The sequence below is a fragment of the Gopherus evgoodei genome, chromosome 4 (genome assembly GCF_007399415.2).
Source record: "Gopherus evgoodei ecotype Sinaloan lineage chromosome 4, rGopEvg1_v1.p, whole genome shotgun sequence".
In the NCBI taxonomy this organism is placed as follows: domain Eukaryota; kingdom Metazoa; phylum Chordata; order Testudines; family Testudinidae; genus Gopherus; species Gopherus evgoodei.
This window is the reverse complement of record NC_044325.1, coordinates 154,567,461-154,585,000: the sequence shown is the minus strand read 5'-3', so window position 1 is coordinate 154,585,000 and position 17,540 is coordinate 154,567,461. Positions and strand designations below refer to the sequence as shown.

At 45.1% G+C, this 17,540-nt stretch overlaps 2 protein-coding genes across 2 annotated transcripts; both read left to right on the top strand.

Annotated features, from left to right (window-relative positions):
• Positions 1–8,109: 8,109 nt before the first annotated feature.
• On the top strand, positions 8,110–9,057 carry LOC115651648 (olfactory receptor 1019-like). The gene has a single exon (XM_030562742.1). It carries the CDS (start codon positions 8,119–8,121, stop codon positions 9,055–9,057), a length of 939 nt encoding a protein of 312 aa, XP_030418602.1. The 5' UTR covers positions 8,110–8,118.
• A 5,012-nt stretch (positions 9,058–14,069) lies between these two features.
• On the top strand, positions 14,070–15,014 carry LOC115651098 (olfactory receptor 1052-like). Its single transcript, XM_030561980.1, has one exon. The coding sequence runs from the start codon at positions 14,079–14,081 to the stop codon at positions 15,012–15,014; it is 936 nt and encodes a 311-aa protein (XP_030417840.1). The 5' UTR covers positions 14,070–14,078.
• The last annotated feature ends 2,526 nt before the right edge of the window (positions 15,015–17,540 follow it).

Sequence of the window (17,540 nt, the reverse complement as noted above, 5' to 3'; positions counted from 1 at the left end):
CAGAGTGGGCAAGTCGACTACTGGAATTGTGTTGATTCTGGACAATTAATCGCATCCTGCTCAGAAGAACTGTGACTCTGGGGAACATGCATGACATTGTGGCTGGTTTTGCACAAATGGGTTTCCCTAACTGTGGAGAGGCAATAGATGGCATGCATATTCTCATTCTGGCACCAGACCCCTTGCCTTCGAGTACATAAATTGGAAGGGGTATTTCTCTATGGTTCTCCAGGTGCTTGTGGATCACCATGGGCGTTTCACAGACATTATTAACACAGGCTGGTCTGGAAAGGTGCATGACGCACGCATCTCTTGGAACACAGGGCTTTTCAGGAAGCTGCAAGCCGGGACTTTCTTTCCGGACCAGAAGATCTCTGTAGGAGAAGTCAAAATGCCCATTGTGATCCTTAGAGACCCCACCAACCCTTTAATGCTATGGCTCATGAAACCATACACAGGGAGCCTTGACAGCAGCAAGGAGCAGTTCAGCAACAGGCCGAGTTGGCGGAGAATGGCTGTTGAGTGCCCTTTGGCTGTTTAAAGGCCCGCTGGCACTGTCTGTATGGGAAATTGGACCTGGCCGATGACAACATCCCCACGGTTATAGCCACGTGCTGTACCCTTTTTTGTGAAGGGAAGGGAGAAAGCTTCACTCAGGCATGGACAACTGAGGTTCAACATCTGGAGGCTGAATTTGAACAGCCAGAGAGCAGGGCTATTAGAGAGGCCCAAGATGGGGCCATAAGGATTAGGGATGCCTTGAGGGAGCAATTCGATGCTGAAAGCCACGAGTAATGTTTGGTGCCCTGCACAGGAGTGAAGTGAAGTGGTTCCAATGCTACTAGGTGTCTGTGTTTGCTATGTATGATGCAGTGACAAGCAGTGCCTATTGCTTTCCTGGGCTACTGTATCTTTTACTTAACGCAATAAAGAATGTTTCCCAAACCAAAAAATTCGTTTATTGAAAAGAAACACAACTGCTGGAGAAACACGCATGGCATGACACATCTGTGCTGTGTGGGAGGAAGAAAGGGGGTGACGTGGGGAACGGGCCAATCACAGATTTGCGTATGTCCTTAGCATAGTCAACCTTCCTGTCTGGAGTGCCGTGCAATGAGAGCTGCACTTCAAGCTGGCTAAAAGGCATGGCGATGGGGGTTGAGTGCAGTGGGTAAGGGTTGTTTTTTGCAGGGCTGGGCAGTAAAACTAAAGGTGTTGGAGACAGCTAGCGGTGATAAGAAACCAGATGCTGGGGAAAGTGTGTTGATGGTGACGTGGAGGTGCAAGGGAAAGAGCTTTGGGACAAGGCCTGCAGAGGGGGAGGTGGGCGCGGATCTGCTCCATATGCAGTGCTATGAGCTCCTGCATCAAGTTCGCTTGGTGCTTCACGATGATTAGGAGCCGCTCCGTGTTTCCTTGCCGGCGAATTGCATTTTGCTGGCAGACCCTCCTTTCGCTCCCCGCCACTCCTGCACTTTTTGATTTTCAGTAAGGGACTGCTGCATGATTCATGCAGAAGGTCCTCCTTGCTTCTTTACGGCCCTCCCTGAGGCTGCACAGCCTTTCTGCCGTTGATAACAAGGATGGCTGGGATCTCAAGTTTGCATCTGTAAAGCCAAAATGCAACATTTTACAGAGGCAGCATTGTTCACTCCAGACGGAACAATGATTTGGCCGAACTTAAAGAGAAGCACAGTGCACACAATAGCACAAACTGCCTGTCCCAAGGAGAGTGCACATAACCCACAAAAGCCCCAAAATGGTGAGTAACCACAGGGGTAGGGGGAACTGATTGTTCCAGGGCTGTATTGTCCTCTGGGGTCCTGTGTCCTGGGGACAGCCAACAGCTGCAGGGGACCCCTATACTCTACACTGTCCCCACATTTTCCACAGGCTGAGTTCATCCTGGAAGTTATTTCACTACTGAGAGTGACCTGGGAAGCATGGGAGTGTCTTCTGCAACAATGCAGCTTCTGCCCTGCTAATTTCAAAGAATGTTTGCAATGTCTCTGAAACACATTCAGATTTTAATGATACACAGTGGACTCACTTTAACCACTCTTCCAAACTTTCTTGCCAAGTTACGCAATCTCAGTTTGGCAGGCACAGACTTTCTAATCATGCCCACTGGGAGTTTATTAACATGGTCAGAAGCTAATACTGTTTCTGGAGACATGGGTCAATTACACTAAATTTATCGCCTCAGGTCCCGAGATTGAGGTACCTGCAGGTGTAACCTCCCTGGAATTTGCATTTTTTTTTGTTGCCAGAGCCAGGGTGATTATTTTGAACCAGCACTCATAATTGCCAAAGTGCATTGCCTTGTTCCTCATAGGGGAATTAAGGAAATTACCAGCAGAGAATTCCCTAAGAGGGAACATACAAAGACAGAAACTAATTATTTCATTTGTATCTGCAAAACGGCACAGAAGATACATTTGAAATTCAAAACTGTTGTTGCAGTGACTATATTAGTATCAGTCAAATATTACTATTAATTCTACTAATGTCAGACCTACATATCCACATCTCTCTGTAGCCCACATACCCTCTGCCCAGACCTTGTAGACCAGGACAGACACATCTTGATTGGATCCACCTTAATACCATGGGAAAACAGAGAAAGAATGTGGACAGAATAAACATGTTTTAAACTGAAACTTCTATCACAGCCACAGGTTATAAAACAGGCTCTCCCATAGGATAGAATAATTCCCTTTGCTGCAGGAATGATTGGAATATTCTGACTTGTGGCATGCAGGACATGAGACTATCTGATAATCATAACCTTTTCTGGCCTTAAAATCTATGGACCCATGAACTGACTTAATTTCCTGTTTAACAATAATGCAAAGAGAAGCCTCTGGGTTTGTAACTATTTGGATGAATTCAGAGCGGAATAAAAAAAAAATTAAAGCCAGTTACTAAAGACAGAAAAGAACATTTTGAAAATCCGCCCACTCCCCAAATAGACAGTGCACTTCATTTCTGATCTGTAGCAACCTTCCTGGCATTTCTATTTCTATTCCTGGATCACCTGGCATTCCAGTCCTGTCCAGCTCATCTCTAATCTGCAGGATTCCCACACCCCCCCCAGCTCTGCATCAAATGCTAATTTGCATCACCTTGGTTTCCATTACATTAAATATGTAGGGTATGTGCATGCACACACACATACACAATCTGTACCAACACACTTTAGTGGAGAGGGTAGACAGCCTAGCATTTGGGATGCCTGTAGCAGGGCAGGGAGGTGAGCTGTAGTGGGGCAAACACACAATTGGAGGCTGGGGACTAGCTAGAGCAACATTTAGGGCGCTAGCCTGTTAGATGAGGTGAGTTCATGTGCCTGCTCCCTGTCAATGAGATTTTGACAGTGAATAGTATTTACATTTCTAAGTGCCCAAAAACCTTTTGAAAATGATATTGGAGCAACATAACCTACAAAGAGTGTGACACTCCAAGAGTATGTCTACACTACCCGCCCATGAAAGCTTACGCCTAAGGTGCCACAGGACTTCTCGTTGTATTTGAGTGCACTGAATTTCTCTGCTCCCACACTACCTTTGTGCATCCGAGAGGCATCACACAGACGAGGGAATGTGGAGCAGAGAGTGTCCGGGGACAGGAGTGGGAGCGTGTGTTATGTTGTTGGGCCCTAGAGATAGTGTGATGAACCTGCTGTCTCATGGTCAGGCCCCACTGCCCACCCCACCCCAGAATTAGCTGGAGGAAAAGGATTGGGCCACAGCTCATTCTGGGAGGGGATCTGGTTCCTGTATGACCACCAGAGAACGCAGTCTCTACCCACGTTCCGCATTGTGACAGTAGAGGGGTCCATGTGAACAGGCAAAGCAATGACACCCAGAGGCAGAAGAGGATCAGGGTCAGCCAGCGAGCTGCTGAGAATGGGCAGTGGCCGGCCAGAGGCAGCAGCCTGGGAGCTGGCTGTGGAAGATGAGGACAAGTAGCAGGCAGCCTGAGAGCAGGGCCAGAAGCTGGGGATGAGAAGTTGTAAGCCGAGCATTAAAGCACCTGAGGCTCTCAGAAAGTGAAATGTTTAATGGGCATCCACCAAGGGACGGAGAATCCACCAAGGGCCTAGGGCTTGGAGGACCCACCGTGCTGACCTGTGCGCTCATGGTCCCTCACTAGTAGGGACTGGTAAACTCGCAGCCACACCATCCAGTGGGGACAATAGATTCGATGAAAAAAAGGAAGAGCTGGGCTATTCCTTGCATTGGGCGGGCCCCGCTTGTGCCTGTTTGGCACAGCCAGCCCAGATCTTTACAGGTATTTAGGAGCCTAATTCACATTGAAATCAGTGGGGTCCAGATATGAAATAAATAGACCTATTAATGTCAGTGTGGCTTACAGCAGGCCCAAAGGGAACAGCACCTCCTCCTGTCCAGGTCCAGTCATCTCTACTGCCTTCTAAGAGGGAGGGAGAACATGACCCTATCTCCCCACTGCTTCTTCCCCCCCTTTTGGGGTATAGATCATAGCCAAAAGGAGATTAGCAGGGAGCGATGCTTGGACTCAGAAAGCAAAAAGAATGCAGTTATGCCTGATCTACTGCTCACTGCAGTGGGAACTTCCCTTGCACTGCCTCCTTAACCCTGCACATTCAAGCAAGGATAATGTGACCATTTGCAGGCATCTGCTCCCCTAGAAACTTAGCTGTGCACAAATCCCCAGGCCTAGAAAACATGTCCTGCATCAAAACTGTGTGTCCCAATTGTTTATAGGACCCAAGACCTTCAGCACCAAAGCACAGCCCCATAACCCTTGAGAGCATAGCAATTTCTTTTGCTGGTCTTCGTAGTAGATTTTTATCTTCTCTAGGGAGATGGGGGCAGGGCACATTAAGTTAGTATGTTACATTCACTCAGAAAGTTTTTCCTGTGCAAAATGCTCCCATAGAACTTTTAATTTGCTGGAATCTTGGTGTTTCCAGGTTTAATGGAACATTTCTCTTTCAAAACCTCTTCACGTAGAAAATTACAAAGCCTGGAGTGATGAGGCATAAATGACCAATAATGGAAAAAGCTATGTGTTGAGGTTTAGTCTACCCTAGAAAAGGCAGGGCCACCCAGAGGCGGGGGCAAATGGTGCAATTTGCCTCAGGCCCTGGGCTTCGCAGGGGACCCCAAGAGAACGAGTGAGGCTCCCGCCCCGGCCCGACCCCGCCTCCTCCCCTCTCCCGGAGCCTCAGCGCACCCAGGAGCGCCCCTGAACAGCTGCAGCGTGGCTCTGGCGGGGCCGGAGTTCCCTCCGCTCGGCATGGAGCTCGCAGCCCCACCTCTTTTCCACACCGCTCTGAGCAGGGAGGAGCTCAGGGGTCAAGCTTTTCAAAAGTGAATAGTGGTTTTGGGTACCAAGCTTGAAGCATCTTCCAAGGACTGGACTTTCAGAGAGTGCTGAGCACCCACCCGTGATGAGTTGGATGACAGAAACCCCCTTGGGAGCTGCCAACTGATGTGCCAAGACCACTTCTGCCCCTGCTTTCCTGCCCTGGCAGCTTGGGACTCCAGAGCCCTGCCTGGTTTAAGCTTGCTGCAAACCCAGACCTGAAACCATGTCCCCTAACAGCTGTAGGCTTATCTGGAAGCAGGTTAAGAAATGTTTCTGTCTTTTACACTCAGATACTCAACTCCCAATGGGGTTCAAACCCTGAATAAATCCGTTTTACCCTGTACAGGGTAAACTCATAGATTGTTCCCCCTCTATAACACTGATAGAGAGATATGAACAGCTGTGTGCCCCCCCTCCCCCAGGTACTAATACATACTCCGGGTTAATTAATAAGTAAAAAGTGATTTTATTAAGTATAGAGAGTAGGATTTAAGTGGTTCCAAGTAATAACAGACAGAGGAAAGTGAATTAGCAAGTAAGATAAATAAAACACGCAGATCTATCTCTAATACAGTAATGAAACTGAACACAGATAAAAACCTCACCCTCATTGGTGTTCCATTAAGCTTCCTTTTACAGACGAGGCTCCACCTAGTCTGGGTCCAGCAATCACTCACACCCCCTGTAGTTACTGTCCTCTGTTCTGTATCTTTTGGAGTGGAGAGGCTCTCTCTTCAGCCAGCTGAAAACAAAATGGAGGGGTCTCCCATGGATTTTTAAAGATTTTCTCCCCTGTGCAGAATCCAGTTACAAAATGGAGTTTCAGAGTCACATGGGCAAGTCATATGTCACTGCACGATTATGTTCCTTACCAGCCTAGCCACATTCCCAGGAAAGCTCAGATGTGGACTGGTATCTCTAAAAGTTCATTGTTAGCTTAAATGTTTCTTGACTGGGCACTTATTGAGAACAGTCTTTTCTCTGGAAGCTGACCAAATGCTTCACTAAGGCTACTTAAAATCAAACAAGTACCTAGCTAATATTCATAACTTTGAGTAAAAAATAATACATGCATGCAAATAGGATGAATATATCCAGTAGATCATAACCTTTGCAGAGATCTGTTACATGGCCTATCTGGTATAAAATATATTATAGTTATGTCATATTTCCAGCCATAAGCATATTTCTATAAAGAATTATGGGGTTCAATGTCACAGTCTGTTAACCATGAGTTTGGGGAATATCCTCCTTTTTGCAGCCTGCTCTGACCTTGGCATTTTCACTGAGGACTGCCCCAGGCACCTCTGGGTCACAGGAGGCAGAGAAGACAGGTGGAGGAGTTATGAGCATGACTCCTAGAGGAAGTAGGGGCATAGTGTTTCCTGGGTACAGACCTGGAGTGACAGACTTGGGAGTTTCTGAATACAAAGATTGCTGGCTGTTGGTTCTTTCTACCGGTGTTCAGAGAAGCAGGACTTTGTGTACATTCTTTGTAACCTCTCCCCCACAGATTATACTAAAGAATAGAGCTGACATGGATCTTCAATTTTTCCTTCTAATACAATAAACCCTCCAATGCCTCACAGGTTGGCACCACTTAGAAGGGGGTACCAACATGTCCTGGAGCACTGATAATACCAGGAAAACCTGAACACCATGGGGGATAATTTCTGCTTCCATAGTGAAGAAATGAAGATTCAAAAAGATTTCGGTCTCTTCAAAAAAATAACCCTTTGTTGATCAGCTCTACACAGCACATGGCTTGCACTGAAAACAGCAGCATGAAATCTACCCCAACCTCATACTCTGTAACTCTTGTAGAAATTGCTTCTTTTCAGAACACAGTAAGGAAGAGTAGGTCAAATTAATCCCCAGGGAACCAATTACACCGAGGGTGGCTTTGGCTCACTGAATGCCTTAATTAGGTGTTATGGCTCTCTGAGCTCAGGTATTCCCAGTTGCTTCAGGAATCATGCCCCACAGATCACACATCTCAGTATAAAACTTCCTGAATGCTCCAAATTAGCAGTTTCTGTTGATGGGGAAACACCAACACATCCCTCTCTCTCTTCTCAGCAGGTACGTGCTATTGTCCTGAATTACAGTCACACACACAGAGAGACACCATCGTGATCAGCAGGTATTGAATTCAAGACCTCCAGCACTAAAAGCCTCATCTCCAACTCCTGCCTCTTCAGCTAAAGGTTGGAAAAATAGGCAATTAAATAGACACTGAAGTCAGTGCTTTCCATTGTATCTGTGGGTTCTCATACAGTCTAAAGTAAATGCCAAAAAACTGAATTTACACTGTAAGCAAGACTTACCCCAAACCGACATGCCAAGCCACAAAGCTCTCCTTGCCCAAAGATGGTAGAAAGATTGAGACTCCTCTATTCTCACCCCTTTTTGAGCTTACAAATAATCTCTTCAGACTGAAACAATTTTCACCATGATTCTCTTACAGCAGATTCACAAGTCACTACTTGCTGCTTGGATTAGTGAATGGGACTGTTCATGTCTGGGGCATGAGTAATCTGTGTGTCATTATATTTACACAGTGTCTATTTTATCACACAACTGGAATGACCAGCTGTGAACACCTGGCTCTGTGGACTAAGCCTTTCCCTGAGTGGGTACTGATGTCCATTGAGAAACTGATCTCCATTTATCTTCATTTACTTCATTTCAGAGAAGGGACAGGTTTTCCGAACCAACTACCTGCCCACATCTCTGGAGCTGCCTGATCTCTGTACAGAGGATATGGAGAAGGGAAATCACTCGGAGGTGACTGAGTTCATTCTCACAGGACTGACAGATTGTCCAGAGCTGCAGGTCCCCCTCTTTGGGGTGTTCCTACTGATGTATGGTATCACCCTGGTGGGGAATGGGGGGATGATCTTGTTAATCATGAGTGATCCCCGACTCCATACCCCCATGTACTTTTTCCTCAGTAATTTGTCTTTCTGTGACCTCTTCTTTTCCTCGATAATTTCCCCTAAAATGCTGCTGAATTTCTTAGCGCAGAGGAAAAGCATTTCTTACACTGCCTGCGCTGTGCAAATGTCTCTATCTATCGCTTTTGCAGATGTTGTGTGCCTCTTGCTGGCTGTGATGGCGTATGACCGTTATGTGGCCATCCATAAACCGCTGCTCTATACGGTCACCATGTCCAGGCAGCTTTGTAAACAGCTGGTGGCTGGGGTGTATGCTGTGGGGTTTGTGGATTCAATGATACAAACATGTTCTACATTTTGGCTGTCATTCTGCAGCTCCAACATCATCAATCATTTCTTCTGTGACATCCCCCCACTGCTTGTGCTCTCCTGTTCTGACACCTACATCAATGAAATTGTGATGTTTGTTTTTATGAGCTGCATTATAGTGGGCAGCCTTGTAACTGTCTTCCTCTCCTATGTCTGTATCATCTCCACCATCCTGCAGATCTGCTCTGCCGAGGGCCGGCACAAAGCCTTCTCTACCTGCTCTTTCCACTTAACCACTGTGGTCCTGTTTTATGGCATCCAACTTTTCCTGTATTTATGTCCTCCCTCCAGCTATTCCATGGACATAGACAAAGTGGCCTCGGTGTTTTACACGCTGGTGATCCCCATGTTGAACCCCCTCATCTACAGCCTGAGGAACACGGAGGTGAAGGACGCCCTGAGGAGAGCAATGAATAAACTCCTAACCAATTCCTGAATCTGTTTAACTCTGTACTTGTTTAGTGATGGGGAGTGGGAACTGGGGAATTCAATTCCCAGCCCATTGCAATGTAATTTCGCAGAGTTCGTGGTAGTATTGTTCCTTATTCCATTGTTGTTATTATTAATTTGTTTGCATTACAACAAGGTTTGCAGGCCCCAACTGAGATCAGTGGACAAAACACGAGAAGCATTGCAGGGCCGGAAAGAGAGAATGATTTTATAGACTGGTGACTAGGGGCATCCACCTAGAGGGTGAGATGCTCAACTTCATGTCTCTGTTCCAAGGGTTATTTAATTAGTTATTCCCATTAGAACAACATTGAAAGGAGAGACTGAGATCAACCCAGACTGGAATAGCACATCACTTAGGGGCTGGCAGGCTTTCTGGAAATGCAGGAAACACAAGTGCATAGTGTGATGGGTTTGTTCACAGACACTCCCATTGGGACTGTCACTTGATGTGCTGAAATTACCTCTGAGCCCGTTTTTCCTGCCAGCCTGGACCTCCAGTACCCTGACTTGCTGAGCCAGACATGCTAGCCTGCTGCAACACAGACCCAGTCTCTGGGTCATGCCCCCCAAACTGCAGATCTAGACTGAAACTAGCTCAGCAGGATACCTGTCTCCAGCACGCAGACACCCAGCTCCCAACAGGATCTAAACCCCAAATAAAGTAATTTTACTCTGTATAAAGCTTATACCAGGTAAAATGATAAATGTTCACCCTGTATATCACTGATAGGGAGATATTCAGAGCTTCGCCGCGCCTCCCTCAGGTAACAATTACTTACACTTCGTTAATAAAATAACTTTTGTTTATTTATAAAGTATGAAAGTAGAATTTAAGTATTAACAGACAGAACAAAGTAAGTCACAAAGCAAAATAAAACAAAATATGCAAGTCTAAGCTTGATAGACTCAGAAATCAGTTACAGATGTTAACTTCTCACCCTCGTTGTTACTTCAGGTAAAATCCTTCTCAGGTCAGAGGCCTTTTCTGACTTGAGTCCAGCCTGTTCTCCTCCACTCCTGTGGTTACAGTCCTTGTTACCAGGTATTTGCAGGTATCTCCGTGGGGTGGGGAGATCGTCTCTTACGGCAGTTGAAGACACTCATTGTTTGCTTCCCAACTTGATATAGAACTTCCCTAAGGTGAGAAATCTTTGTTTGGAATTCCACTCCCCTCTGGAAAAGTACCAGCTTCAAGATGGATTCCAATATCAGCTGACATGGTCACATGTCACTGTAAGACCCCAATCTCCATTCTTCCTGGGTTGGCCCACACATACACAGGAAGCTTGGAGGTAAACAGAGCCATTCACAGTTCAGTGATTCTGAAACACCTTTAATGGCCGCCACTTAATATGTCTACATCAATAATACAAGTTTTTTTTATCTTATTCTCCTAACTCCAGACATAGAAATAATCCATGTAAACCAATAGGATGAACACACCTTTAGTGTTATTGGGATATTTTCTAGGTTGGTGGCTGTGACATACCAGGGCCCAAACCAGACTAATCAGCAGCTGTGTCACACCTGCCTGCAGCCTTGCAATGCCTTGCTGAAGTGGCTTCCACCTGGGCCACTCACAAACAAATCACACCCTGAGCATGTGTGTGTAACTGCAGCCTGGCCAGGAATAGTTGGGTTACACTCAGGCTCTCACCACCCTGGGTTATACTGTAGGGAGACCGCAACACACTCCCCAGTCTTCAATTTCCCTCCAGAAATATATGTCCTGTGTTGCCCAGTCCCCTCCTGGACAATACAATTTACATAGTCCATTATTTATTTAATAGCACTAACATCCATGCAGCTTAGGTTCTCAGACACTTCTATTTAAACACACTGCATTAGAGAAAACAAAACATCCCTCCCAAGTTTATTGACTACAAAGATAGATTTTAAGTGAGTGCAAATAAGGAGGCACAGAAGTCAGATTTGGTTAAAAAAATAAAGCTAGAATGCAACTTGTGCCTAAGTTAACAAATAAGATGAAATTCAAAGCAAATGTTTCCTCACCACACGCTTCAATCAGTCTTCCTGACCAAATTTCTTAGGTTAGGACCCCTCTCCCAGTCCAATGGCTGCTTCCTGTATCCCTTCAGATGCAGTGAATCAGTGGGCAGAGGCAGAGATAGAGAGCAAGAGAGAGAGTGTGCCATGCCCTTGTATGTCTACCCCTTCTTTTTATAGTCCTTTTCCCACTTTGAGAAACATTTTCACCTTGTACCAGAAGACAAAATGTATTTGTAGAAGGATGTTCCCTGCTGTTTTTTCCTCATCTTTTTGGGCTTCCTTTGTTTCTCTTCCTGCTTGAAGACTCTGGTGATTCTTTAGACAAAAAATTAAGCAGAACACACATTTCTTTGTTTAAAACAGACCAGTTTGCCAGCCTGCGTTTGGAACATGTATTAATAATCTGATACAGTGTCATCTTACAACTTTACGCACAGTAACTCCTCGCTTAACATTGTAGTTATATTCCTGAAAAATGCAGCTTGAATTCTTATGAGGAAATTGAATTTGCTTAACATTGTTTTGCTTAATGTAAATAGGGGTGGTTAGGTTCCAGGGAATATTTTTTTTTGCCAGACAAAAGGCATTATATACATTTAAAAAAAATTAAACAAACAATTTAATACAGGTATAAGTTTTTTAAAACAGTTTTAAAGAAACAGTTGAGTATGCAGACAATGAGGCAGGCAAGGAGGCTGACGGTCCCGTAGGTTAGGAGAAGCACATTGCACAACAGCAGCAGCAGCTTCCCCTACTGTGATGCCCCAGAGGTAGGGGGCTCAACACTTGGCCTGCCCATTCCACCTCTTCCCTCAAAACCCTATCCTTAACCTGCCTCTTCTCTACTGCACCTTCCCCACCTTTATTCCACATGCCCTGTCCTTGCTCCTCCCCCTCCCTCCCCTGCCTCCTAAATGCCGCAAATCAGCTGATTGCCATGGGCAGGAGGTGGGAGAAGCAGGGTGAAGGTGCTGATCTGTGGGGTCTGCCGGCAGGAAGCGCTGGGGGGGCATATGGGAGCTGATACGGGGGCTGCCAGCTGTGGACAAAGCAAGCAGCCAAACAATGTTATAGCGGAGCATTGCACAACTTTAAACAAGCAGGTTCTGTAACTGATCAGGAAACTAAAATCGAAACAATGTTAAGTGAGAGGACGTTAAGTGGAGAGTTACTATAATCAAAAATATTGTATTAATATTTACTATGAGAGCATGACTAGTTCTAGTTGACTCATAGCTTTATTTAGCATCTTAAAGCTGAGCTCTGTGTGCAGTTAATATGCATGCAAGAGGGATAGTTTTGTGAACTGCAGAAATCAGTAGCATGCTATGGTGTCCTCCTGAGCTCCTGTGGTCATCATGTCTTCTCCATCAAGCATAATGAGTAAACCTATCCTTCCTACTTTGGGAAGTGACCGAGCAAGGGAAGGACATAGGATACCATAGTAATTGGCATGGGATAGATAGCTAGATAATCTGAAGTACTCTTACATGTCTTACAGGTTTTACATTCCACTTATTGGGGCCAGGATAATGAGGTGATTCTGAAACCAGGAATGACTGACAAGATATCAGTTACAGCTGCAAAAAATTAGTACATTTCACCTGTATCTAATTTTCTGCTCCTTTAATTCCAAATTTTTGAAATTTTTTTATGAGAAGTGTTTTTTATGGGAAATTGAGTTTTCCATTCAACTATTTTTTCCATGAAATAAACTTCTACCTGGAAATTATAAACTTCCCATCAAAATACCAAACTCTCCTCCTCCCTAAACTATGGCTGTGGGACCATGGTGATGTTCCAGGGGGGTTCAGCAAGGGGAGAGACCATCATGCATCATGAGAGATACGGTCCAGACTAGGAGCCTGGCCCATAGAAGAGATTGGTGTTGTGTGCTATCTGATGCACCCCTGTGGTATTTCCGAGCAAAAAGATTTCAGTCTTCACAAACAAACCCCCTTTCTGGATAAGCTTTACGCAGTACCCAGCTTGCACTGAAAACAGTAGGATGAAATATACCCCTAACCTCATACTCTGTAGCTCTGGTAGAAATTGCATCATTTAATAACACGGTAAGAAAGAGTAGGTTGAATTAATCCCCAGGGAATGAATTAAACCAAACGTGGCTTTGGTTCACTGAATGTGTTAATTAGATGTTATGGCTCTCTGAGCTCAGGTATTCCCAGTTGCTCCAGGAATCATGTCCCACAGATCACAGATCTCAGTATAAAACTTCCCACATGCTCCAAACTGACAGTTTCTGATGATGGGGAAACACCAACACATCTCTCTCTCTCTCTTCTCAGCAGGTACGTGCGATTGTCCGGAATTACTGTCACACACATACACATGCAGACATCATGGGGATTAGCAGGTATTGAATTCAAGACCTCCAGCATTAAACACCTCAGTCCCAATTCCTACCCCTTCAGCTAAAGGAGTGACCTCCTTGGTTGCAAGAAAATAGGTAATTACATAGTCACTGAAGCCAGTGCTTTCCATTGTGTCTCTGGGTTTTCATACTGGCTAAAGTAAATGCCAAAAAGCTTAATTAGCACAGTAAGCAACTTTAACCCAACCCAACATGCCAAGCCACAGAGTTCCCCTTGCCCAAAGAGGGTAGAAAGATTGACACTCCTTTCCTCTCACCTCTTGTTTAGCTAAGGAATTATCTCTTCAGACTGATTCTCTCACAGCAGAGTCACAAGTCGCTGTTTACTGTTCGGATATGTTAACAGGAGTGTTTGCGTGCGGGGAATGATTAACCTGCATGTCACTGTATTTGCACAGTGTGTTCATCTTATCAAACACCTGGAATTACGAGTTGTGAAAATCTGGCACTATGGACTAAGCCCTTTCCTGAGCAGATACTGATGTCCATTAAGAAACTGATCTTCATTTATGTTCACTTACTTCATTACAGAGAAGGGCCAGGTTTTCCGCACCATCCACCTGCCCACATCTCTGTAGCTGCCTGATCTGTGTTCAGAGTAGATGGAAAAAGGAAATCACTCGGAGGTGACTGAGTTCATTCTTTCAGGACTGACAGATCCTCCAGAGCTGCAGGTCCCCCTCTTTGCGGTGTTCTTACTGATTTATGGTGTCACCCTGGTGGGGAATGGGGGGATGATCTTGTTAATCAAGATTGATCCCCGACTCCACACCCCCATGTACTTTTTCCTCAGTAATTTGTCTTTCTGTGACCTCTGCTTTTCCTCGATAATTTCCCCTAAAATGCTGCTAAATTTCGTAGCTGAGAAGAAAAGCATTTCTTACACTGCCTGCGCTGTGCAAATGAATCTCTCTGTTTTTATAGATGTTGAGTGCTTCTTGCTGGCTGTGATGGCGTATGACCGTTATGTGGCCATCTGTAACCCACTGCTCTATACAGTTACCATGTCCAGGCAATGTTGTAAATGGATTGTGGCTGGGGTGTATGCTGTGGGGTTTGTAGATTCAATGATACACACATGTTTTATATTTCGACTGTCATTCTGCAGCTCCAACATTGTCAATCATTTCTTCTGTGACATCTCCCCACTGCTGGTGCTCTCCTGCTCTGACACCCACATCAATGAAATTGTGATGTTTATTTTTATGAGCTGCATTATAGTGGGTAGCCTTGTAACTGTCTTCCTCTCCTATGTCTGTATCATCTCCACCATCCTGCAGATCCGCTCCGCTGAGGGCCGGTTCAAAGCCTTCTCCACCTGCTCTTTCCACTTGACTGTGGTGGTCCTGTTTTATCGCACCCAACTCTTTGTGTATTTACGTCCCACCTCCAGCTATTCCATGGACACAGACAAAGTAGCCTCAGTGTTTTACACGCTGGTGATCCCGATGTTGAACCCATTCATCTACAGCCTGAGGAACACGGAGGTGAAGGACGCCCTGAGGAGAGCAATGAATAAACTCCTAACCAATTCCTGAATTTGTTTAACTCTGTACTGGTTTTGTGATGGGGAGTAGGACCATGAGAATTCAATTCTCATCCAATTGCAATGTAATTTCACAGAGCCCGTGGTCATATTGTTCATCATTATATTGTTAGTATTATTAATTTGCTTGTATTCCTCTAAAGTCTGCAGGCCCCAACTCAGATCAGTTGATAAAACACAGGAAGCATCACAGGAAATGCAGGAAATCCAAGTGCACAGTGTATTCTGAGTTTATAAATAAACAAAAGTGATTTTATTAAGTAGGAAAAGTAGAACTTAAATAGTTTTAAGTAATAACAGACAGATCAGACTATGTTATAAAGCAAAACAAAACACTCAAGGCTAAGCTTAATACACTCAGAAATCAGTTACAGATGTTATCTTCTCACCCAAGTTGTTAGTTCATGTAAAATAATTTTCAGGTCAGATGCCTTTTCTGACCTTGGTCCAGCCTTTGCTTACCCACCCTTTGTGGGGTGGGGAGGTCGTGTTTTAAGCCAGCTGAAGACACTTATTGTTTGCCTTCCCCCACTTGATATAGAACATCCCCAAGGCGGGAAACCTTTCTTTGAAATTCCAGCCCCCTCTGGAAAAGTATCAGCTTCAAGATGGATTTCAGTCTCTGGTGACATGGTCACATGTCACTGTCAGACCCCCAGTCTCCATTCTTCCTGGGTTACCCCTCATGTACACTGGAAGGCTTGCAGGTAAACAGAGCCATTCACAGTTCATTGATTCTGAAGCATCCTTAATGGCCTCCACTTAATATGTCTACAAGTTTATATCTTATTCTCCTAACTCCAGACATAGAAATAATAAAGCGTATGGAGTGCAGTGTCACACGTGGCTTTGCCTAGTGCTGGAGAGAAGGGGGAATTGAACCCAGATCTCCCACCTCACAGGTGAGCACCCAAATTACTGGGCTAAAAATTACAGAGGGAAGGACCACGACTGCCTCCTATAGTGTCTGCGTTGCCACTGGAACCTAAATCCTCCCCACACACACACATTGCTTTGGGACAAACCTATTAGGAGTATGTTTAACACATTTGTGCATTGACACAGCTATCATATGCAGCAGCACCATAATGTAGATGTTTTCCACATTGATGGAAGGGTTTTTCTATTGATGTAGTTAAGCCACGTCCATGGAAGAATTACACTGAAAGTCAGTACAAGCTAACTGCCTCGAACATAGTATGAAAAGTTTCCCTGCTCTGTGTGACGGAGCTTGGTTGAGCTAATTTTTAAGCATAAACCAGGCCTCAGAGAAGCTGCTGATCTAAAATACCAGTTGGGAAATCTAGTCCTATCTCCCTGCAAGGGCAGCAGAATCCCCTTCGGTTCGCTTTGTTCAGGCCGACTGGAAATATTCCAGCTGTCCCAGCTTCCCAGCAGAGATTATTCTGCATTCTGATTGAGCTCAGTGTCAGGCTGAGTGTGTGTGTTGTGGGCACTCTGTCTCTCTGTGAGCGTTTGGTGAGCACTGGGCACTATGTGTGTGCATGTGGTGGGGGGTACAGTGGAACTGAATGTCAAGCATAAACTGGCATTCCCCAAGCCCACCTCATCCCCAGGTGCAGGGCCCTTTGTGAGATCATAGAATCATAGGACTGGAGGGGACCTTATGAGGTCATCTCTTCTAGTCCCCTGCACTCATTGCAGGACTGAGTATTATCTAGTGCATCCCTGACAGGTGTTTGTCTAACTTGTTCTTAAAAATCTCCAATGATGGACATTCCTCAACCTTCCTGGACAACTTATTCCAGTGCTGACCCACCTTGACAGTTAGGAAGTTTTTCCTGATGTCTAACCTAAATCTCCCTTGCTGCAGTTGAAGCCCCTTGTTTCTGCTCCTATTCCTAAACTCTGTTTCATGGACTATAAGAAATAAGAAATAAATAAAATTAGCAAAAGAATCAGGAGGGCGCTGGCATGCTTGGAGATATTTTGTAGCAGCATCTGCAGAGAACAATTACATTTTTCACTACAGCATCGCATTGAAAAGTCCCTCAGTTATCATTGGTCTGGTATTATTTAACACTTTATATTTTGATCTTCCACAAGCTGTGAGTCTAGCTACTTTGCAACATTAAATAATACAAGCCAGTAAACAAGAGACATGAGAAATGACTGAAAGCAACAGTGATAAGACTGAAGTCCCATTGCAGAGGTATCATAACTCTCGTCCCAGATTTGGACCTTAGTGTCCAAAATATGGGGGTTAGGATGAAAACCTCCAAGCTTAGTTACCAGCTTGGACCTGGTACTTGCTGCCACCACCCAAAAAATTAGAGTGTTTTGGGGCACTCTGGTCCCCCTGAAAAACCTTCCCTGGGGACCCCAAGACCCAAATCCCTTGAGTCTCACAACAAAGGGAAATAATCCTTTTTCCCTTCCCCCCTCCAGGTGCTCCTGGAGAGATACACAGACACAAGCTCTGTGAATCCAAACAGAGTGACTCCCCCTCTCCGTTCCCAGTCCTGGAAACAAAAGCACTTTCCTCTTCACCCAGAGG

Coding starts and splice junctions, on each gene's coding strand:
- LOC115651648 (XM_030562742.1), top strand. CDS start 8,119: ATGGAGAAGGGAAATCACTCGGAGGTGACTGAGTTCATTCTCACAGGA.
- LOC115651098 (XM_030561980.1), top strand. CDS start 14,079: ATGGAAAAAGGAAATCACTCGGAGGTGACTGAGTTCATTCTTTCAGGA.